This window comes from Ranitomeya imitator, chromosome 1, assembly GCF_032444005.1.
Source record: "Ranitomeya imitator isolate aRanImi1 chromosome 1, aRanImi1.pri, whole genome shotgun sequence".
In the NCBI taxonomy this organism is placed as follows: domain Eukaryota; kingdom Metazoa; phylum Chordata; class Amphibia; order Anura; family Dendrobatidae; genus Ranitomeya; species Ranitomeya imitator.
Genome location: NC_091282.1, coordinates 1,038,532,159 through 1,038,557,440, shown reverse-complemented (window position 1 = coordinate 1,038,557,440; position 25,282 = coordinate 1,038,532,159). Strand labels below are relative to the sequence as shown.

The window sequence follows — 25,282 nt, the reverse complement described above, 5'->3', positions numbered from 1 at the left end:
CACCCTGGCAGGGTATGGCACACAATTTAGCCCTGGACTGGGCGTCTCCCTTCCAATTCTTTAGCCATAACGCTCGACGAGCCGTATTTGAGAGATTTGCTGATCTAGCCGCCAGGCGGAGAGAGTCTATTGAGGCATCAGATATAAATGCCGCAGCCCCCTTGATTAATGGAATGGAGGCTCGCAACTTTTCTCTGGAAACGCCACTTCTGATGTTCTGATCTAGCTGATCCAGCCAGACCAACATGGATCTACTGGTACATGTAGCGGAGATTGCAGGTTTAAATGCAGTCACACAGGCTTCCCATGATTTTATGAGAAGCGCATCAGATTTTCTGTCCATTGGATCGGACAAAGAACCCGCATCCTCTACCGGTAAAGAGGAACGGCGAGCAGTAGATGCTACAGCCGCATCAACTTTCGGTACTTTAGCCCAAGTGGCCAAGTCCTCATCATCAAAGGGGTAGCGTCTCTTACAGGACACTGGCACAAACCCCTTTTGACCCTTACTCCATTCTTTCTTGACCAGGTCCTTTATAGCCTGGTTCACCGGAAATACATGGCCCTTTCGCTGAGAAAGACCCGCGAACATCACCTCCTGCTGAGTCTGAGGTTCTTTTAATTCAGAAACCCCCATAGTACTTCTTACGGATTTAACCAAGTTATTTATGCCATCTATGGGAAAGCATAGTCCTCTTCATCTGGTGAATCTGATAACAGAGACATCTGACTCGACCTCCCCACTTTCTGCCGACGTGTCAGCTTTAGGCGAGGATGCTCTGCTAACTCTCCTCTCAATATTTACGGACGGACTGCTTCGCAAACTTTGAAGCTCCTCCCGAATCATAAGGCAGATTTCATCCATTTTAACGGACTCTTCCTGCCGCAGGGTGTTATCTATACAAGCTGGGCACAATTTTTTGCTATAAGCATCAGGTAAGGGCTCAGTACATATTGCACACTGCACGTGCTTGGTCTTCCCCGTCCTTTTCCCCTACAAACACATAAGGAGAGGAGACCTAACATAAGCTTTCATGAAGTTAAATGAACACTCACCCTGAAGTATTTCTATATACTGGGTCTCGGCTCTTTTGTTCGGCCTGGGGTGTGCCACGGGACGACCTCCTTCCTGACTTGTCAGTGGAGTCGCTCACTTTTGTACCATCTCTCTTCCTGACCTTTTCACTGGGTACAACCAATACCTCCATAGGGCGCTCACAAATCTCCTCATGAGACGACATGTTAACGCACCTTCTACACAGCTGAGCTGCAATTTATAGCGCCGGTCTCACACACCCCTTTCCCATTTTTTTTTTTTTTTTTTTCTCTTACCAGCGCCGTAGTGCAGCCCAGGGGGGAGGATCGCTCATAAAATCCAATATGGCGGCGCCCCCGGAAGTAGCAACTCGACCTCTGAGTGCAGGGAGCGTCGCCGCACTGCGCCGGCGTTCCTTCCACCCGCCGGCGCCATCGCTAGGCCGCACCGCCGCCCCCAGAAGTGGTAACGCGACCTCTGAGTCCAGGGAGCGCCGCTGCACTGCTCAGCGCCGGCGTCCCTGCCGCTTGCCGGCCGCTCTCACCACCATCCAGGATCGGAAACAGCGACGCCGGCTTCTACACAAGGCAGCACCGCTTACCTGAGGTACATTTCCCCTCCTCGGTCATACTTCACAACGATGTCCCAGCAGGGACATTGTTGCTCCACGCCATAGCAGATGAGGGGGGAGCCAGCAGGAACCCCCGACTCTGTCCATCCGTCCTGGAGCCCCTGTCTCTCATCAGAGACGGACAGGCGGCATCCAGGCGGACCTTCCTCTTCATCTGTACTCCATAGTTTTTCTCTGTGGGTTCCCTTCTAGGAACAGGAAACCAACTGAGGAGCGAGGGGGGGCCGCCCCTTTTATCTCTCTGTAGGTTTCCTGTTCCTAGGGGCGGATCCCCTCTCTCGTGGGTGCTGTCGTGGCGAATGGAAAAACCGGTCCCGCCAAATTCAGGTGACAGGTTCCCTTTAAAAGACTAATGTTAATGCACGCCAAAGACTGCTTTGGTCCACGCATTTTAATAGATCTTAAAGTTGAAGCCTCCACAAGATAATGATGGTATCACTATAGGATATGTACATGTCCGTACTGAGGGAAACCTTTAAGCAATTGTCCATAGCGCACAAATAATACAGACACATAATATAGAACAGTTTGTTTATTTTTTTTGCAGGCTACTTCAAATCTAGCATCTCAGACAGACTCCTGCACAGGAGGCTCATATCCATCAGCCCGGTCAACTTTAGCGCCCGTGTCATCGCCAGAAGGTTTTCCAGCACCACTGCCTTCTCCATGGAGCTCCATAAGTTTACCCACTGCAAAAAGGAGAACAAACTATCTTTAGATTGTGGATGTCTTCTTCATATACTCAATGACTTAAGACAGCAAGGTTAAAAAAAACAAACAGTCAACAGTTGGTAGGATATAGAAAAGGTAACAGCCATAAAATGGGCAGAGAAAAAAATATAAAAGCAATGTTTTAATCTTTGCACTGAAATCCTGAAGTTCTCAAGTAAAAGAATTATCTAAGCCTTTTTGTCCAGGCAATTTTTAATCTGTGAGCTTTTGGGTTTTTTCAGCTCTTTTGTTCATAAAACTTTGTCCAGTTAACATGGCCTGGCAACACTGTTCTTCAGGCGAGTATAATTATAGCACTGCCATACATCTACTATATAATTGTCTAAGGGTCACTTCCATCTCTGTCTGTCACGGAAATCCCAAGTCGCTGATTGGTCGCGACGAAAAGGCCACGACCAATCAGTGACGGGCACAGTCCGGCGGCAAAATGGCCACTCCTTACTCCCCACAGTTAATGCCCACAGTCCATACCCCCACCCCCTCAGTCAACGCTCACACAAGGTTAATGGCAGCGTTAACAGACCGCGTTATGCCAGGGTGTAACGCACTCCGTTAACGCTGCTATTAACCCAGTGTGACCAACTTTTTACTACTGATGATGCCTATGCGGCATCAATAGTAAAAAGATCTAATGTTAAAAATAAAAAAAAATTAAAAATCATTATATACTCGCCTTCCGTGGGCCCCAGGATCCAGTCGAGGCCTTTCCCGCTCCTCGCGACGTTCCGGTGACCGGTCCATACATTGCGGTCTCGCGAGGTGATGACGCAGCGGTCTCGCGAGACCGCACATCATCTCACGAGACCGCAATGCACTCTTCGGACCGGAGTGTCACGAGGAGCATCGGTAAATGCCTGGGCTGGATCCAGGGGCCGACAGAAGGGGAGTATATAACTATTTTTTATTTTAATTCTTTTTTTTTTTTTTTTTTTTTTTTTAACAGGGATATGGTGCCCACATTGCTACATACTACATGGCCGGGGCAACATACTACGTGGCCGGGGCAACATACTACGTGGCCGTAAACTACATATTCTAGAATAACCGACGTGTTAGAATCGGGCCACCATCTAGTACATATATATTTATTTTAAACTAATAAAATATAAGGCTTAGAACTTTGCAAATAAAAAAAAAAATGGTTTGTGACCTGTAAGCCTATGGTCACACAAATATTTGACGAGTTCTTGATGTTTCACCCATTCGGTAAATTACATTACTTGTATATTTGTCATTGCATTTAATGGTATTCTTAACGTGTTTTTGACTTGCTGGTGAGTCATGATTTAAATTAAGCTTGTTTTTGATACTACCTCGCATTTGGTTTTGAAAAAACTATTGATAGTCAACTATCGATAGTCACATTATAAACGGTTTTAGTGCATTTCTGTGCAGAGAAATTGACGTTTTGCACATTTGAAACACACACCACAAATCAGTTTATGTGGAGTAAAATAAAACCAGTGGGCATGAGATTTCTATAAGTCCCATCCACTCTGCTGGAACTTAAAGGGAATCTGTCACCCTATTTTTCGCCTATAAGCTAAGGTCACCGCCCATCGGACCGGACCGCCCCTGGGTGAGTATAATCCAACTTGTTTTTCTTATATTTCAGGTTACATCGGGAGGTATGGGGGGGGAGGGGGCAGGGCTTATCTACAGCATTACAGAATGCTGCAGATGAGCCGCTGATGGCAGTGGCCTTAGCTTATAGGCGAAAAATGGGGTGACTGATTTCCTTTAACCTTACACTTTCATTTTACTGTCAAAGCAGTGTGAAGACTTGTTAGTTATGTGCAGAACTAGTTTTTATCCATACCATTTGAGTACATGCAACATTTTTTCCCCACTTTTTATTGCATATTTTGAGGTAGATAACCAAAAATTTAATAAGACTTAAAAATGACAAGTTTGGCCACTTCAATTTTCCTCAACGGCTAATTACATTTATATTGTTATTCAGAATTTCATGAATTGGTGATACTGAATAACTTATTTAATTTCTTTTCATGTTTAGCTTTTTCCTAATTCAAAAGTTAACATTTTCAAAGCATTTTTCCTAGGGGGTTTGAATTGTACACTGCAATACTTCAGCATATAGAGCACTATCTGAGCATCATGAGAGCACATGTATAGCTACAGGAGCCTTCAGTGGACCACTGGCCACCAAGGCAACCCATCAATATTGTGTTTCAGGTTGGGGGCGGATAGGGTTGTTTTGGCTGCAAAGGTAGCCAATTGGTTCTGTTGCCTCTGTATTTGTGCTCCAGAACCCTTTAAATACCAATATTAGATTAACATCAGCATCTGCATGGTTCAACAGTAATTGGAGCTACCATTCCCGGAGTGTCGGCACTCACTCTCAGGGGCTGTGATGCGGTGTTTTGACATTGGCACCCAATCAGCGCATCCCTGTCTCCATCTAAGTACGAACTGAAGATGAAGAGGAAGCCAGGGATCAGCTGCAGCCTGGACTTCCTCTTCATGTACAGTTTGTCTGAAGGCGGGGACAGTGACGCCAGCGCTGACTGGGTGCAGGGTATTATGTGTCATTCCACCGCATCAAAGCCCCGGGACCGCAAGTGCAGACACTGCGAGAACAGAGCCAGCATGAGAGGCGAGTATAGGCTATTATTTTATAGGGGACGAACATTTAGTTTTTGAAGGCATTGTCCTAGTATTGGACAACCCTTTTAATGACTCTGCCTGTAAAGTTATATTGAAAAGGGGGTGACTTTTTGCTTAGTAGAAGGCACAGACTGCACCATATTGTTCATCCTCTATGCATATGCATTTCTTATGATAAGCAATGAATTGGAATATATTCTGGGAAAATCTTCACTGCACTTTCCCACCAAAGACATTGAAGGCATATACATATAGGATGTCAAATTACCAATTATCGGGGCAAATTCCATGCCTTATATCCATTGGTCACAGAATAACTTGCTGATCACTGGGGATCCTGGCACTAGGATCCCTAGGGATCAGAGAGTGCATGTTTGACTTCAACTTTATTCAGTTCCTATGAAACTGACAATCCAGCACCCTATAGACAACGAATGGAGCAGAGACCACACATTTGCAGCTCCATTCAGGAAGCATTTACAGAGCCTTTCCCAACCACTAGCAACCCCAGTGATAAGAAATTATCCTTATCTTATGGATAAAGAATAACTTGCTTTTTCTTGGAATAACCCTTTAAGCATTAGTAAATCTTCAACTTACGCTCAAATTTTGGCTTCTTCAACATCTTGACTTTGCGAACATAGACATCATGGAGGGGATAGATAGACTGGCAGGCCTTTTCAATGTCTTTGCCTATGCTGTCTGGGATCCTAAAATAAAGGCAAATTAAGATGAAGTACGTACAACATTTTCTTACTTCAAGAAAAACATTGAAGTTATAAAAAAAACAAAAAAAGTAAAATAAATACACTGCATAGAAACTGAAGACCAGTACAAGTAATTCAAGCGTGTGAACAAAATCTGCCGAGAAAATTACAATAGTTACGACATACTGACACCAATGAAAGACAAGTCTCTGCCCCCAAGTCAGGAAAATCTGCCGAGAAAATTACAATAGTTACGACATACTGACACCAATGAAAGACAAGTCTCTGCCCCCAAGTCAGGAAAAATTCAAAAGCAGATATAGATTTGGGAAAAACAAAAACAAACAAAAAATATAATAGCACCTACAGGGGCATACAGAGCTTTAAAAAGAAAACACGTTATTAGTCCGATGCAAAATTGTGGACTTCGCTGCATATGCCATTGTCTGATTTGCAAAACGTAAAAATCCTAATCATGGATCAGTTACTGAGCAGATATTTTACACATCCTTTTCAATGTGAAAAATCCAAACAGAATACCCATCTTCCCTGTAAGTACCACCTTTTAGCGTTATGTTCAAGAATTGCTAAAACAGATTGCTTTGGAAACAAAATCAAACTCGCGCACTCTAGCGCTTATGAATCCAGCAGACAGGAAAGACAGGCCTGTAATGGTGCGGTTTCAAGTACCGAAGCACTGCAGCAATCATAGGAAGCATCAGATGATTGGCTGATGTGTCTCTGATATACTGTTACTGTCACCTGACCATCACAGCCAATCACAGGATATCATAGGATTCATTCCCAACAGAACACTGAGCCGGTCTCATTATTGACAGTTTTTAAAACATCCCTACCAATTATTGTAGATTGTGTCAGCGTGTATGCTCATTCTTAGCTCCGTCTATGGCCCTGCTGACAATGGCTGAGGTCTGTACTATATACCAGTCAGTGCCATAGACCTTCTACAGGGCACTGGGATTCAGGTACCACCACCTCTGCACCCTGTTCAGTAAGTTACCTAGATGAAACCACTATAAATTTATCTTCAGCATACCACAACAAAAACTGATCTCTAAATTATTAGGCTATATTCACATGCTGCGTTGTTTTCAGCTGCGTTTCACAGTACCAGCAAAAAGTCTTCTGAAGTCTCATGCACACAGCATGTTTTTTGTCCTCTGTATTTTGCGCAAAACCTTGGGTTTTGCAAAATGGAGCAGGTCCCCTCTTTCAGCGCATTTCACCCATTAAAAGCAATGGGTGGTGCAAAAACCGCAGGTATCCGTTTTTGCTGTGAAAACTTGGTGAAGTAGAATCAGCTTTTTTTATGCACTAAACTTTATCAACATTCAAAAGAGACAAATATGCCCTGAAAAAAAACCACACCAAACAAAACTTTTTTGCAACGTGTGAACACAGCCTGAACTCAAGCATAAAACTTTAATAAATGTTATACAAGGAAAAAAAACCAACACTGCATACACGTTGACTGTATCGTTTTAAAAGTTGTAGTACAGAATACCCCCTGGAATTCAGTGTTAAGTTTCACACAAACCCTAACAGTCGTTTCCCATGTGTGGTTTTGGAAAGAATCAGTCTAGCATGTACCAAAATGAAGTCCTTACACACTGAGCCATGATTTCACTTCACTACCATAGTAATGTACTAGCACATCGCTCAAAAAAGCAGCAGGTCAGGAAGCCATGAATGCACAACGCACAAAAGACCTGAAGTATAGAGGTTGGCCAAGACAATTCGCTCACAATCCCTATAGCTCCAGATGTCCCTATAGACTCCTTTACTCTTTTGCTGCTGATCACTTGCCACCTACCGACATGACTATTGCAGTCAATCATCGGCGTCAGACAACGATCAGTGCGGGTACTTGCGGTTGGATCCCCTCAGATCAACAAGTTATCAGCTATCAATAACTTGTTTTCACCAGAAAACCCTTTATATTCCCCACACAAATTAGATGAAAATGGGTAGACATCATTGGTCATCAACAGACTGCATCGGCCAAAGTTGGAATTTCTTTCCACCCAATTATGCAACAAGTGCTGATTAGCTAAAAACATTTAACAAGCCCAACTGATGTTTTGCACAATATGAATGTTTGTCATGTTGAAAAGATTACCGTATTAGTTTCACTAAACTAGTGGAAGGTGTGAGGCAGTGACCGGTGTCACATGCGAGGGTCACTATATTTTCCCCCCAGGATGCGCATGGAGGTGTATTGAGGTAGTGGGAGTGCACTGCAGTTAAAAGGCACAGCTGTGATTGCAATGCAAAATAAAAGTGTTGGTCTTGGGGCAAGTATTTGTCCAAGGCAGATTTAGGAAAACCTGCTCTGGGCTTTTATTTTTGAAACGGACTACAGGATGGTAGTGGGGCAGTCAGTTTCCTTTCCGGCCGGGTTTTACATGTTCCTTGTAAAAACCCCTGAAGCAGAGGGTTGGGTGTGTCAGTGTGGAGTTTGCAAGGTGCAGAGTAGACAGCTCTGCAAAAGCTCAGCCTGTGCGAGGGAACAAAGCGAAAGCCTGGCACCTCGCAGCATAATACGGTGGTGCAGTTGCCCTCGGCAACTTGATGCATTTACAGACTGTCTTGTTTCTCGGCTGCAATCCAGAGGATACCATTTGTTTGAAAGTTTTGGACATTCAGGCTATGTGCTCACATCCGGAATTCCCGCGGAAATTTCCACGGCAATTCCGCATGCGGAATTGGCACACTAGCGTTTTCCAAACGTAATTAGCTTGCAGAATGCTAGCGTTTTCCAAACAATCCAAGAAGATTGACAGGTTGGTCATGCTTGTTAAACATAGTGTTTGACAAGTGTGACCAACTTTTGCAGCATCAATAGTAAAAAGATCCAATGTTAAAAATAATTAAAAAAAAAACCAAAACAAAACAAAAAAAAAAAAACAACACGATAGTCTCACTTTCTGGCGTCCCCGGCAGTCTTCCCGCTCCTCGCGTTCCCAATAATGCCTAGCGGCAACGACTTCAGATGACGTAGCATCACGCGAGACCGCTACGTCATCACAGGTTATTGCAGCAAAGCATTATTGGGAACGCGAGCATCGCGAGGAACGAGAAGACTGCCGAGGACGCCGGAAGGTGAGAATATCATGATTTTTTATTTTAATTCTTTTTTTTTTTTTTTAACAATTATATGGTTCCCAGGGCCAGGAGGACCACCCTGGGTACCAACCGCACACGATCCGCTTACTTCCCGCATGGTGGGCATAGCCACATGCGGGAAGTAAGCGGATCAATGCATTCCAATGTGTTCGGAATTAACATGCTGTGTTTTTTCCAAAATGTGATTCCGCCGCGGAAAAAAACGCAGCATGTGCACAAAAAATATAGTTCTTACCGATAACGGTATTTCTCTGAGCCCATGACGGCACCACGGAGAGAGGGGATCCGCCCACCAAGGACAGGAAACCTACGGATAAAAAGGCGGTACCACTCTCCTGCATCAGTTGTTTACATAGATAATGATGGGAGACTACTAAGACATTTGTAAAAATTTTAACTGTTTAGCATAACAAGATACCGCGTGACTTTAAATTATAATAGACTATGGCACTATTTCCATGTGTGCACCCATAAGTGAAGGGAGGGAATGTATGGGTGCCGTCATGGGCTCAGAGAAATACCGTTATCGGTAAGAACTATATTTTTCTCTGATCGCCCATGACGGCCCCACGGAGAGAATTACATAGATAGTACATTCAGGGAGGGACCACTGCCTCCAGAACCCTTTTACCAAAAGTAAGGTCTGAAGAGGAGATTAGGTCCAATCTATAGTGCCTATAGAATGTGGATGGTGAGGACCAGGTAGCAGCTCTACATATCTGGTCTATGGAAGCTCCGGCCTTCTCCGCCCAGGAAGTTGCTACTGCCCTTGTTGAGTGAGCTTTAACCTCCCCGGGAACGGGCATCCCACTTGCTGAGTATGCTAGGCTGATGGCGTCCGTGATCCATCTTGCTATGGTGGCTTTAGATGCTTTTTTCCCCTTCCGGGGACCCTGGAAACACACAAACAGAGAGGAATCCTCCCTACTCTCTCTAGTGACTTCAAGGTAATGTAAGAGACATCTCCTTACATCTAGTGTATGTAGATTTTGTTCCTCCTTATTTTTAGGATTGGGACAGAAGGAGGGAAGAGATATCTCTTGAGACCTGTGAAATTTTGAAGCCACTTTCGGGAGATATGCTGGGTCTGTTTTTAAAACAACCCTATCCTCTAGAAATTGTGTGTGAGGAGGCCTGGCTGAAAGGGCCTGTAAGTCGCTAACCCTACGGGCAGAAGTAAGGGCGACTAAAAGAGCTGTCTTGAGGGATAGCGTTTTTATTGTAGATTCATGTAATGGTTCAAATGGAGGACTAGTCAGGGCTTTAAGGACCAAATTTAAGTCCCACTGAGGAACCACTTTTACTGGCAGAGGCCTAGATCTTCCTGCCGCCCTAATGAATCTAGAGACCCACCTATTTGAAGCCAAGTCAAAATTAAATAGAGCACCTAATGCTGCCACATGGACTTTTAGGGTACTGGTGGCTAACCCCATTTCCAACCCGTTTTGCAAGAACTCTAAAATGGCATTAATAGGAATTTCTTTCCCTATTTTAGCGCCTGAAACGGACAGGAACTTTTTCCATATTTTGCCGTACTGTTTTGTTGTAACCGGCTTCCTACTTTTCAACAGAGTTGAAATTAACCCTGAAGAGAACCCTCTGCTTTCTAATATTTTGCTCTCAAGAGCCAGGCTGTCAAGTGTAAGTTCTTGACCCTCGGATGATAGATTGGGCCCTGTGACAACAGATCCTGTAGGTCTGGCAATACCCAAGGGTCGGACATCGACATCTTTCTCATCCATGAGAACCAAGGTCTCTTCGGCCAGAACGGGGCAATTAAGATGACCAACGCCCCGTCCTCCCGAATCTTCCTCAGCACTGCTGGAATCAAAATGAGAGGAGGAAAGGCATAGACCAGATGGTGACCCCAAGAAATCAGGAAAGCATCCAGGGCTACTGGGTTCCCCATGGGAGATAGAGAGCAAAAGGCGGCTACTTTTTTGTTTAAATGGCTCGCGAAGAGATCTATTTTGGGAACCCCCCATTTCTGAGTGATCTGGGTAAATATGCCTGGATTTAGTTCCCATTCTCCCTGTTTTAGGCTGGAACGACTGAGGAAGTCTGCCTTGTAATTGTCTATCCCTTTTATGTGTAGACTTGTCAGGGATAGAAGGTTGTTTTCGGCTATCTGAAGGATCGAGTTGGCCACTTCCATTAGACTTTTGGAACGGGTAACCCCCTGATGGTTTATATACGATACTACCACCTGATTGTCCGACATCACCCTTACATGGTGAGATTGAAGGACCCCCAGGAATTCCTGAAGGGCAAATTTCACTGCCAGGAGTTCCTTCATATTGGAGGAATTGTTTGCAAGGGACGGGGACCAAATGCCCTGAGCTACAAGGTCGCCCAGATGAGCCCCCCACCCTGAGGGGCTTGTGTCCGTTGTTAGGACCTTTGATATCGGGATTACCCATGGAACTCCCTGGGAAAGATTTTCCTGCAATGTCCACCAAGTTAGAGAGAGATTGGTGCGAGGAGACAATGTTAACCGCCCGTCTAAATGCTCTCCTAGGCGGATTTGCTCGGACAGTAGCTGCCATTGGAGATCCCTCGAATGTAGTTGGGCCCACTGGACTGCCGGGATGCAAGAGGTCATACAGCCCAACAGTGACATGCCCTGTCGGAGAGTTATAGAGGGGAGAGATTGTACTCTTGATGCTAAGCTTTTTATCTTTTGTAATTTGCCCTCTGGGAGCTGGCATTCCATTTTTCTGGAGTCTAGAGTGAGACCTAGGTACTCCTGAACCTGAGAAGGCACCAGTTTGGATTTCTCTAGGTTTATTAGCCAGCCCAGGTTTTTTAGAGATTGAATCACTAAATCTAGCTGATTCTTGCAATGTTGCTGGGAGGAGCCTATCACCAGGAAATCGTCCAGATATGGTACGATCAGGGTGTTTTCTTCCCTGAGGTGAGCCATTACCTCTGCGACCAGCTTTGTAAAAACCCTCGGGGCTATTGCTAGGCCGAATGGAAGAGCTGTAAACTGGAAGTGTCTTAGGACTCCCTTGATGTGGATTGCCATTCTGAGGAATCTCTGGTGATCCTTGTGTATTGGGACGTGATAATATGCGTCCTTCAAGTCCAGGACCACCATGAAACACTGAGGAAACAGCATTTTGATTGATGACTTTATCGTTTCCATTTTGAATGCTTGAACCTCTAAGTAATTGTTTAGATTCTTCAGATTGATAATGGTCCTGAAGGAACCATCTGGTTTTTTCCTCAGGAATAGAGGGGAATAGTACCCTTGCCCTCTTTCTTGAGGGGGAACTTCTAGGAGTACTCCTTTTTTTACTAACCCCACAATCTCGTTTTCTAGAGTTAACTGTTCTTCTGCTGAGGATCTGGTAGATGTTACCTTGAAGGAGGGACGAGGGTACCTCTTGAATGTTAACCTCAGTCCTGATTCTATGATGTTTAGGATCCAATGACTGGAGGTGATCTTTTTCCAGGCTGGGAGAAAGAGAGATAATCTCCCTCCCACCTGGGGTGAACCTTCATTGTGGAGGTTTCTTGCTGTCATTGAGGTTTTTATTGAAGATAAATCCTTTATTTTTATTTTTCTTATCGTCCCACTTCCCCTGGCCTTTCCCTGGGTTCTTACGGAAAAACCTCTTGTTCCGAAAGGGCTTCCGATAAGAGGGGAGACCCAGAGAGGGGAAGGACTATTTCTTGTCCCCGGCTTTCTCTAAGATGTCGTCTAGAGTCGACCCAAACAGAAACTCCCCTTCACAGGGGATGGTACAGAGTTTCGTTTTCGTTTGTAGGTCGCCTGGCCAATTCTTAAGCCAGAGGGCGCGCCTGGCCGCATTAGCAAACACTGCTGCTCTGGCGGATAGCCTGATGGAGTCGGCCGAGGCATCGGCTAGGAAGGCCGCAGCCCCCCTCATTACGGGTAATGTATCCAGAATTGAGTCCCGGGAAGTTTTCCCCTTTAACTGACCCTTTAGTTGGTTCAGCCAGATTATCAGGGAGCGCGAAGTGCATGCAGCTGCAACTGCTGGCTTCAGGCCTCCTCCCACTGCCTCCCAAGAGCCCTTGAGAAATGCATCTGCCTTTTTGTCCATTGGGTCCTTCAGAACCCCCATGTCCTCAAACGGGAGGGCGAATTTCTTTGAGGCTTTAGCAATTGCCACGTCTAATTTCGGGGCCTTCTCCCAAAAGGAGCACGATTCTTCCTCGAAGGGGTATTTCCTTTTTGGAGTTAAGAGAGTCTTCCTCATGGGCTTTTTCCATTCCTTCTTAATTAGGGCTGCAATTGCTTCGTTAAGCGGAAAAGCTCTCCTCTTTTTCTGTTCTAGGCCTCCAAACATAATGTCTTGTACTGTTTTTTTAGGATGGGAGTCTACCAACCCCATGGTGCTTCTTACTGCCTTTATGAGGCCATCAGTATCCTCTAGTGGGAAACAGTTATGTCCCCCCGAGGAAGAAGTAGATGATGAGGATGAGTCGGAGGAGACGGAGGACGCTGAACTCTCACTACCACTTTCGGATTTTGAGGCTGGAGATGGAGACCTATGCCTGGTCTTTCTCCTTTTTTTTCCACTTTTTAGTGACCTAAAAGTGTCCTCTACTTGTTCTTTAATTAGGCTCTTAAGATCTGAAGCAAACCCTGGAAGGTTTTCAGACACAGTTTGTTGAATGCAAGTATTGCATAGTCTTTTATCACATGTAGGTGGAAGGTCCTCTCTACAGATGGCGCAACTTTTGTGTTTAGTTTTAGCTACGCTTTTCCTCCCCTAAAAAGAGACAAATAACAATCTTACTGTCTCTGACATTCACGAAGATCCACTTACCACCTCCAGGACCCATAAATACCGATTGGGGGTTCTCTGCCTCTGGCTTTTTCCCCCGACGCCGTACTGGACTCCTTACTGTGTTGAGACCTTTGGCGTTCTTTGCTGGTGTCCTGGTGCCCTTTCTGCTGCCGCCTTTTTTGCTGCTGCTGTGGCGATACTGCAGGTGGAGGTGATTCGGGCGGAGGTGATGCTGGGTCACTCATACTGCTGCTGGTCTGCGTGCCTTGAACTCGGCTGAGTTGTCGCTCCTATTCCCCTTGAAGCTCCTGCCTATTACTGCAGAGCCACCAAGAGGATGAGGGTTCTACTATTTGAACCCTCCCGCCGCTTCCCTGCACCTGCGCAGTAGCGACTGATCATAGGAGGAGCGGTCGGCGCCTGCGCAGTAATCCGACTCAAAAACACGCTCTAGCGGTAATCCGCGCCGTCCGACCGGAAGACCCGCCGGCGCCTGCGCAGTGCGCATCAAGCGCCCCGCCGAAACATACCGGCGGCTTCAGAAGCACCCCCGGCGCCTGCGCAATGCACACCAAGCGCCCGGCTGGAGCCACGCCGGCGCCTGCGCAGAGCGCGCCCCGGCCAGAAGCCCCGCCGGCGCCCACGCAGTGTACACAAAGCGCCCGGCTGGAGCCACGCCGGCGCCTGCGCAGAGCGCACCAAGCGCCCGGCCGCAAGCACCGCCGGCGCCTGCGCATACCGGCGCTCTGCAGACCTCGCGAGACCAGCTGGATACCGGGCCTGTGCAAAGCAGCGCCCGGAAGCAGATATGGCGCTGCTGACTGGCACCCCCGGTCCTATGCAGCCCCAGTAGCGCAATACCTGCACGCCTGATGGCGATGCAGTGTGCAGACTGACGCTTGATTTAGGGAGGGTCGCGCTGCACCTCCCGCAACCACAGAGGGACCCCCCTGGATGTTGCCGCTACTGCATCTTACCTGGGGAGGTGACCGCGAACTCCTTGTCACCTCCCCCGCACACCCTGTCGGCCCACTGGCTCCCAGCGGTGGCGCTTCGGGTCACCACCCTAGCCGAGGCAGAGGGACCCCAGCTGCCTGAATCGGACTGGTTGGCCCCGGATCCAACGACGAACTGGTAAGTCCGTAGGTCTCCCATCAAGGACAGGAAACCAACTAATGCAGGAGAGTGGTACCGCCTTTTTATCCGTAGGTTTCCTGTCCTTGGTGGGCGGATCCCCTCTCTCCGTGGTGCCGTCATGGGCGATCAGAGAAAAATGCTGAATCTATTCTAATAATAGAATGCTTAATGTATGAGTTTTTTTCACGGTTTTATAGCGAAAAAAACGTGAAAATTCCTGAATGTGTGCACATAGCATAAAACTACATTTACTTTAAACTTTCTTCTGTCACTGACTCATCACTGCACAGTGTGGACACCGCCGCACTACAATGGGTATTTGCTTTGGTCAAAATTGTCTTTTTTTTTTCCAAGACATGCACAGCAGGTTTTTTTTTTTTAACACACAAATATTCGAACAATAAAGTATTCTCATTGTGGTAACTGGGCAGTGATGGTGTAAAGAAAACAAAAAAAAAACCTTGTGCCTATAAAGAAAGAGCTGAAATGGCAACTACACAGTGACCCCAGACAGCATGGATTATATGTACATGTAGACAATTCTTTCACAGGAAGGCTCTGAAACAGTACAGTATTACTCAAAGAATCAAGGTGGGAAACTCAGAATAAGCTCAAAATAACCACAGATTTTCATTTGGGACTGAAACAAGTTGTGATCACTTTTCCTACATGGAAGTGTTAACGTCACAGCTAGGAGTCATAATTTAGGTCAAGTAGAAACTTACAGTTTGTTAACAACTTCCTTCAGGTCATTAGTCTGCACTTCCCGGGTCATGATTTCCATCATCTTCTTACGAATTTGACGGACTTGTTGGTGCTGAGCGTAGGATGTCTTTCTGACCTGATTGTTGCGCTTCTTTGTGAATCCAACACAAAAGAGACGGAGAAGGTAGCCATCTGTAGTCTTCACATCAACATGTGCTTCAATCATGGTCTGTAGAGGACAACATGGCATAACCATAGTCTTCATTTAATCTTACTGTGCACTAGAGACATACCCACTCAATCTGATCGCATACACCTTTACCAGGTCAGAGCTGCTCAATTTAATTTCCTTGTTATTAAAATGTTTTAAGCCCTCCATAAATGAGTTGTCGAACGCTTACGACTATATCTTTAAGATAGGCCATAAACGTCCTGACAGATGCAGGTCAGAGTGAGTAAAAGATGGTTTCATTCACTTCTAAGGCTATGTGCACACGTTGCAGATTAGGCTTAGGAATTTCTGGTGCGGATTCTGCCTCTCCTAGCAGAAAACGCAGCTACAAATTTGTTGCGTTTTTTGTACGGATCCGCAGCGTTTTTGCTGCGGTTTTCTTGCGGATTTGCTGAGTTTTTTTACCCCTGCGGTTTTCTATAATGGAATGGGTACAAAAAACGCTGCAGATTCACAAAAAAAGTAGTGACATGCTACTTCTTTTAAACCGCAGCGTTTCCACAGCGGATTTTCCGCAAAGTGTGCACAGCATTTTTTTCCTCATTGATTTACATTGTACTGTAAATCAATTGCGGATCTGCAGCGTTTCTGCACTGCAAAAAACGCTGCGGATATGCAGAGAATCCGCAACGTGTGCACATACCCTAAAAGGAAATGCAAAACTGAGCCCCACCCTTGCCTTTCTGAGCAGCGCGAGACAGGGACATGTTTGAGATAGGTGTAGGTACCAGAGGTGAGACATTAATGGCATAGCCTGTGTACTTCAAGATATGAGAACAACACCTTAGTAGTCACACAAAGTAAGTCATACTTGCTATCCACAACTAAAAAAAAATAAAAAAAAATAAAAAAATGGAGACTTCCTCATATACAAGGGAACATCAGAAAAATCTCGTGGTAATCACTGCTCGTCATTTGGGACCGAAACAGTTTGTCATCATTTGTTCCCAAATCATCTTTATCAGATAATTTTAACTGCTGCAGCCAGCAATTGGCTGTGGCATTGCGTACAGAAAGCTGGTGAACTAGCTAGGTAATGCAGCATTGGAGGTATGTTATTTATAGTATTCTAAGCTTTGTGGCAGGGGAATAGGAAAAAAAAAAAAAAAAGGAAGAGAACTCCCCAGCAACATTAAAATAAATATGGCGAAAAAAAAAGAGGCACTGCAAAAAGATTAGAACACAGAATCAGAAAACAGTAGGCTATCAGACAAGAAAAGGAAACCTAGCACAATGCTCAAACTAGATTGTTCTATTGTAAGTCACAGGGAAACACATACCTGCCATTTCTTGACCATTGAGCACATCTTGTCTCTTGTTAGATCCATGCCGTGGAAGTTGGTGAGACAGTTCTTGCCCTGTACATCCTCTGTAATCAGCTTGAATTTACGGAAGGCCACTTCATCATTCTGCAGGTCAGCCAGGCTCACCTCAAACACACGGCCTTTCAGTCCATCAGAAGCAATTTCTGTTTTGAACAACATAGGAAATACTGAGCACTTTCTGAGGAACCCGTTCAATTTCTTACATGAAGTGGTAAAAATTAGAACAATCTCGAGGTACGATAATTACAGAAATCATTTGGGACTGAAACGCTCATCATTCATTCCCATTTCTACAAAGGAAAGGTCATGCGAGATACAGATGGTATGTAAATCATGTAAGTAAATTTATATATTGTAGATGGTGAGCCCTAGTGGGCAGGGTCGAGACTTGTTTAAGATTACTGTACTCGTTTTTATTATGTATACCCCTCCTCACATGTAAAGCGCCATGGAATAAATGGTGCAATAATAATAATAATTATTATTATAAACTTGAGTATTACCGTATTTTTCAGACTAAGACGCACCCCAAATTTTGGGGTGGAAAATAGCAGAAAAAATATTTTTATAATATAGGGGTCCGTCTTATTGCCCGAATTTAAGATATCTTAGCTGAGGGCCGGCGGTGGTACAGCGGGGTCACAGGAGGCATGGTCCCTTCCTCAGGAAGCCGGCTGAGGCAGAAGTGGGGCAATGCTGCAGTCCCGGGGTGTGATGCTCCGGGTCCAGTATCAGCAGTGAGGCAGAGCACTGGAGCAGGGTCCTCAGGATGCCGGCGGCAGAAATTTGTCCACACCGAGCAGAGCGCATCACCCGTTTCCCTGCGGCCATCTTCCTGAAGCCATGGACCGATTGAGGCCGAGCGTGCGCAGATTGAGATCTCGGCGGCCATTTTCTTGAAGCCGAGTGCCATCGAGATCTCAATCTGTGCGCGCACAGCCTCCGGTGGCCCATGGCTTCAGGAAGATGGCCGTAGGGAAACTGGTGAAGAGCTCAATTCTGCGCAGCGTGGACACCGGGCCCACGGTGTGGACACATTTCTGCTGCTGGCATCTTGAGGAAGGAACCCTGCTCAGGTGCACTACGCACCGCCCAAGCATCGCCACACCTCTGCCGCCACCCTCTGGTAAGCCTGCGTTCGCACTACAGGTCACACCCTCCATTCTCCTCCCAAATTTTTTGGGGAAAAAGTGTGTCTTATAGTGTGAAAAGTACAGTAACACTGAAGCCAAATAATGAAGAAAATGGTCATCTGAGGCTGCACAAGATCTAGTTCTATATACTGCTAAATGTCCTTCAGTAGCCTAAATATTACCGTTACAGGACCTAGGTAAAATGAAAAAATTAACAGAATTGTCAGTAAAAAAACAAAATAACACAAGGCTTCATTCACATCTACACTGCCATTTCCTGTTCTCTTCAGTCACAGCGGTAGAAAAATTAAAGTTGTGGATCAGTCACAAGACAATCTTTGGCCTTATACAAAAGGGACCTATTTTTTTTTTATCTTCTTTTACCCAAAATAAATACCACTGTACTATTTTTGCAGCTAAAGGGGTATTTTCAAGTTTGAAAGTGATTGCCCACACACAGAATTGGGGATAATTTTCTGATCGCTGTGGGTCCGACCACCGTAGCCCCAAAGTGCGAGCATGTGACTGCAATTATGGGATCTGCATACACACGGTCATGTATTGATTAAATATGTGCAATTTCGCTCAATACAGGTGAACTGAGTGAAGACACAGCTAGACGGAATGTGGCGGGAGGAATGCAAATTGTGTACCTACAGCCACGTGACCACCAGCTCCCAACACCAGAGAATCCTGACAACATGCACTGTGCAAAACGTGATTGCAGTCTTCAGCTCCAAACCTGGACAACCCCTTTAAACAGTCAATTCTCTCGAATAATGTAGCCTCTCTATGAATGGACAGTTCTGATGCACATTAGTACATGCACTTACTTGTTCCCTGTGTTCTTGTGACCAGAGTCTTCCCAAGATTGCGGATATTGAACATGGCAGGTGCCTTGACATCGTACCAGTCCTTCTTGGAGAAAGGGTCCACACTGGAAATACAAAGAGCATAACACTTCAAACATGAGCCACTTTATTACTAGTGCTGCCATCATACACCAGCACTGCCGGTAACCTCACTATGCGGCAGTAGTACTAGTGCCGCCATCATACACCCAGCACTGCTGGTAATATCACTATATTATCGGAGAGCCGGCCGGAAAGCACAGCGGTGACGTCACCGCTGTGCTCTGCTTTCCGGCCGGCGCATACCCAGTGCAGAAAAGCACAGCGCCGGGGGACAGACACCGGAATGTAAGTATGTAGTGTTTTTTTTTTTTACATTTACACTGGTAACCAGGGTAAACATCGGGTTACTAAGCGTGGCCTTGTGCTTAGTAACCCGATGTTTACCCAGGTTACCAGGGGACTTCGCATAGTTGGTCGCTGGAGAGCTGTCTGTGTGACAGCTCTCCAGCGACCACACAGCGACGCTGCAGCGATCGGGATCGTTGTTTAGATCGCTGCAGCGTCGCTAAATGTGACGGTACCTTAACACCCTTGCACCTCTCCAGTCCATTATTAACTCTGCTGCCCGACTAATTCATCTCTCTCCTCGCTACTCCGCCGCTTCCCCCCTCTGCGAATCTCTTCACTTGCTCCTATTTCCTCAGCGTATCCAGTCCAAATTACTAATACTGACCTACAAAGCCATCCATAACCTGTCTCCTCCATATATCTCTGAACTTATCTCCCCTCATGTAATCTCCGGTCCACCCAAGACCACCTGCTCTCCACACTTATTCGCCTCCAAGACTTCTCCTGAATATCCCTCATCATCTGGACTTCTGTGCCCCAACACATCCGACTATCAACCACACTCGGAACCTTCAGACGGAAAGTAGAATGTAAGTCCGCAAGGACAGCGTTCTCTTCCCTCTGTACCAGTCTGTCACTGTTAATTTGTTAACTGTAAATGTTATCTATAACTCTGTATGTAACCCCTTTCTCATGTACAGCACCATGGAATTAATGGTGCTATAGAAATAAATAATAACCTGAAAACCCACCTCTTCAGGAAAGCCTACAGCCTGCAATAACCCCGCTGTCTCCTCACCACTACCGGAGCTACCGCCTCACCAACACCGGAGCTGCTGCAACTCCCCAATCTACTGACTCCTTCCGCTTACAATCCTGTAGAATGTAAGCCCGCAAGGGCAGAGTCCTTGCCCCTCTGTATCAGTCCGTCATTGTTAGTTTGCTTACTGTAAGTGATACCTATAATTTGTATGTAACCCTTTCTCATGTACAGCACCATGGAATCAATGGTGCTATATAAATAAATAATATCACTATGGGGCATTACTACAGCCGCCACACACCAGCACTGGGTGTAATATCACTATGGGGCATTACTACAGCCACCATACACCAGCACTGCCTGTAATATCACTATGGGGCATTACTACAGTCGCCATACACCAGCACTGCCTGTAATATCAATATGGGGCATTACTACAGTCGCCATACACCAGCACTGCCTGTAATATCAATATGGAGCATTACTACAGCCACCATACACCAGCACTGGGTGTAATATCACTATGGGGCATTACTACAGCCACCATACACCAGCACTGGGTGTAATATCACTATGGGGCATTACTAGAGTCGCAATACACCGGCACTGCAGGTAATATCACTATGGGGCATTACTATAGTCACCATACACCAGCACTGGGTGTAATATCACTATGGGGCATTACTACAGTCACCATACACCAGCACTGCGGGTAATATCACTATGGGGCATTATTACAGTCGCCATACACCAGCACTGCGGGTAATATCACTATGGGGCATTACTACAGTCACCATACACCAGCACTGGGTGTAATATCACTATGGGGCATTACTACAGTCACCATACACCAGCACTGGGTGTAATATCACTATGGGGCATTACTACAGCCGCCACACACCAGCACTGGGTGTAATATCACTATGGGGCATTACTACAGCCGCCACACACCAGCACTGGGGGTAATATCACTATGGGGCATTACTACAGTCACCATACACCAGCACTGCGGGTAATATCACTATGGGGCATTATTACAGTCGCCATACACCAGCACTGCGGGTAATATCACTATGGGGCATTACTACAGTCACCATACACCAGCACTGGGTGTAATATCACTATGGGGCATTACTACAGTCACCATACACCAGCACTGGGTGTAATATCACTATGGGGCATTACTACAGCCGCCACACACCAGCACTGGGTGTAATATCACTATGGGGCATTACTACAGCCGCCACACACCAGCACGGGGTGTAATATCACTATGGGGCATTACTAGTCACCATACACCAGCACTGGGGGTAATATCACTATGGGGCATTACTACAGTCGCAATACACCAGCACTGCGGGTAATATCACTATGGGGCATTACTACAGTCACCATACACCAGCACTGGGGGTAATATCACTATGGGGCATTACTACAGTCGCCATACACCAGCACTGCGGGTAATATCACTATGGGGCATTACTACAGTCACCACACACCAGCACGGGGTGTAATATCACTATGGGGCATTACTACAGTCACCATACACCAGCACTGGGGGTAATATCACTATGGGGCATTACTACAGTCGCAATACACCGGCACTGCGGGTAATATCACTATGGGGCATTACTACAGTCACCACACACCAGCACTGGGTGTAATATCACTATGGGGCATTACTAGAGTCGCAATACACCGGCACTGCAGGTAATATCACTATGGGGCATTACTATAGTCACCATACACCAGCACTGGGTGTAATATCACTATGGGGCATTACTACAGTCACCATACACCAGCATTTCCTGTAATATCACTATGGGGCATTACTACAGCCGCCATACACCAGCACTGCCTGTAATATCACTATGGGGCATTACTACAGTCACCATACACCAGCACTGCGGGTAATATCACTATGGGGCATTACTACAGTCGCCATACACCAGCACTGCCTGTAATATCAATATGGGGCATTACTACAGTCACCACACACCAGCACGGGGTGTAATATCACTATGGGGCATTACTACAGTCACCATACACCAGCACTGGGGGTAATATCACTATGGGGCATTACTACAGTCGCAATACACCGGCACTGCGGGTAATATCACTATGGGGCATTACTACAGTCACCACACACCAGCACTGGGTGTAATATCACTATGGGGCATTACTAGAGTCGCAATACACCGGCACTGCAGGTAATATCACTATGGGGCATTACTATAGTCACCATACACCAGCACTGGGTGTAATATCACTATGGGGCATTACTACAGTCACCATACACCAGCATTTCCTGTAATATCACTATGGGGCATTACTACAGCCGCCATACACCAGCACTGCCTGTAATATCACTATGGGGCATTACTACAGTCACCATACACCAGCACTGCGGGTAATATCACTATGGGGCATTACTACAGTCGCCATACACCAGCACTGCCTGTAATATCAATATGGGGCATTACTACAGCCACCATACACCAGCACTGGGTGTAATATCACTATGGGGCATTACTACAGTCACCATACACCAGCATTTCCTGTAATATCACTATGGGGCATTACTACAGCCGCCATACACCAGCACTGCCTGTAATATCACTATGGGGCATTACTACAGTCACCATACACCAGCACTGCGGGTAATATCACTATGGGGCATTACTACAGTCGCCATACACCAGCACTGCCTGTAATATCAATATAGGGCATTACTACAGCCACCACACACCAGCACTGACTGTAATATCACTATGGGGCATTACTACAGTCACCACACACCAGCACTGACTGTAATATCACTATGGGGCATTACTACAGTCACCATACACCAGCATTTCCTGTAATATCACTATGGGGCATTACTACAGCCGCCATACACCAGCACTGCCTGTAATATCACTATGGGGCATTACTACAGTCACCACACACCAGCACAGGGTGTAATATCACTATGGGGCATTACTACAGTCACCATACACCAGCACTGCCTGTAATATCACTATGGGGCATTACTACAGTCACCATACACCAGCACTGCCTGTAATATCACTATGGGGCATTACTACAGTCACCATACACCAGCACTGCAGGTAATATCACTATGGGGCATTACTACAGCCGCCATACACCAGCACTGCCTGTAATATCACTATGGGGCATTACTACAGTCACCACACACCAGCACAGGGTGTAGTATCACTATGGGGCATTACTACAGTCACCATACACCAGCACTGCCTGTAATATCACTATGGGGCATTACTACAGTCACCATACACCAGCACTGCCTGTAATATCACTATGGGGCATTACTACAGCCACCACACACCAGCACTGACTGTAATATCACTATGGGGCATTACTACAGTCACCACACACCAGCACTGACTGTAATATCACTATGGGGCATTACTACAGTCACCACACACCAGTACAGGGTGTAATATCACTATGTGGCAGTACTAAAGTCACCATACACCAGCACTGGGGGGTAATATCACTATGGCGCATTACAACAGTCACCACACACCAGCACTGACTGTAATATCACTAAGGGGCATTACTACAGTCGCCACACACCAGCACTGTGGGTAATATCATTATGGGGCATTACTACAGTCACCATACACCAGCACTGCGGGTAATATCACTATGGGGCATTACTACAGTCACCATACACCAGCACTGCGGGTAATATCACTATGGGGCATTACTACAGTCACCACACACCAGCACTGGGGGTAATATCACTATGGGGCATTACCAGTCGCCACACACCAGCACTGGGGGTAATATCACTGTGGGGCATTACTACAGTCACCATACACCAGCACTGGGGGTAATATCACTATGGGGCATTACTACAGTCGCCATACACCAGCACTGGGGGTAATATCACTATGGGGCATTACTACAGTCGCCATACACCAGCACTGGGGGTAATATCACTATGGGGCATTACTACAGTCGCCATACACCAGCACTGGGGGTAATATCACTGTGGGGCATTACTACAGTCACCATACACCAGCACTGGGGGTAATATCACTGTGGGGCATTACTACAGTCACCATACACCAGCACTGGGGGTAATATCACTGTGGGGCATTACTACAGTCACCATACACCAGCACTGGGGGTAATATCACTGTGGGGCATTACTACTGTCAGCACACACCAGCACTGGGGGTAATATCACTATGGGGCATTACTACAGCCGCCATACACCAGCACTGCCTGTAATATCACTATGGGGCATTACTAGAGTCACCACACACCAGCACTGGGGGTAATATCACTATGGGGCATTACTACAGTCACCATACACCAGCACTGGGGGTAATATCACTATGGGGCATTACTACAGCCACCATACACCAGCACTGGGGGTAATATCACTATGGGGCATTACTACAGTCGCCACACACCAGCACTGGGGGTAATATCACTATGGGGCATTACTACAGTCGCCATACACCAGCACTGGGGGTAATATCACTATGGGGCATTACTACAGTCACCATACACCAGCACTGGGGGTAATATCACTATGGGGCATTACTACAGTCGCCACACACCAGCACTGGGGGTAATATCACTATGGGGCATTACTACAGCCGCCATACACCAGCACTGCCTGTAATATCACTATGGGGCATTACTACAGTCACCACACACCAGCACTGCCTGTAATATCACTATGGGGCATTACTACTGTCAGCACACACCAGCACTGCCCCATGAGCAGCTCACTATGGAGGCCCTCCGCTCTCCCTTCTCCAGGCCCACATGGTGACCTGCACTCCATACAGCGCACAGCTGCCGAGCACGGAGCCGGGACAGGTACAATCCGCCTCACACTGGCGCCATCCTTTCCTTTCTAACCCTCCGCACATCACAGGTGCCCGCACTGACTGTCTCCCCTCACAAAAGCATCGATAGTTGTACTCACATCTTCTTCTTGGCACCCTTTTTGCCACCTTTGGTCAGACGCTTGTTCTTGCCGACTGCCATCTTGCCGGGCTGGGAGAGAAAGAGGAAGTGCAGGCCGCAGACGAGAGATTTCACAGGGTAAAAGCTAGAGTGTATGGGCTCCTTCCATGTGTGACGTCATTTCCGGG

The 25,282-nt window shown here is 46.4% G+C and overlaps 1 protein-coding gene and 2 non-coding genes across 3 annotated transcripts; all 3 read right to left on the bottom strand.

Moving 5' to 3' along the window:
- Positions 1-2,184: 2,184 nt before the first annotated feature.
- Positions 2,185-25,270, bottom strand: RPS3A (ribosomal protein S3A). The gene is made up of 6 exons (XM_069744057.1): positions 25,114-25,270; positions 19,010-19,113; positions 16,999-17,186; positions 15,507-15,715; positions 5,628-5,737; positions 2,185-2,356 (listed from the first exon to the last, which is right to left on the bottom strand). The coding sequence occupies exons 1-6, from the start codon at positions 25,173-25,175 to the stop codon at positions 2,235-2,237; spliced, it is 795 nt and encodes a 264-aa protein (XP_069600158.1). The 5' UTR covers positions 25,176-25,270; the 3' UTR covers positions 2,185-2,234.
- LOC138660485 (small nucleolar RNA SNORD73) lies at positions 15,378-15,446 on the bottom strand. The gene has a single exon (XR_011317878.1). It is a non-coding gene; the product is annotated as a small nucleolar RNA SNORD73 (small nucleolar RNA).
- Positions 16,596-16,664, bottom strand: LOC138660483 (small nucleolar RNA SNORD73). The gene has a single exon (XR_011317877.1). It is a non-coding gene; the product is annotated as a small nucleolar RNA SNORD73 (small nucleolar RNA).
- Positions 25,271-25,282: the final 12 nt, after the last annotated feature.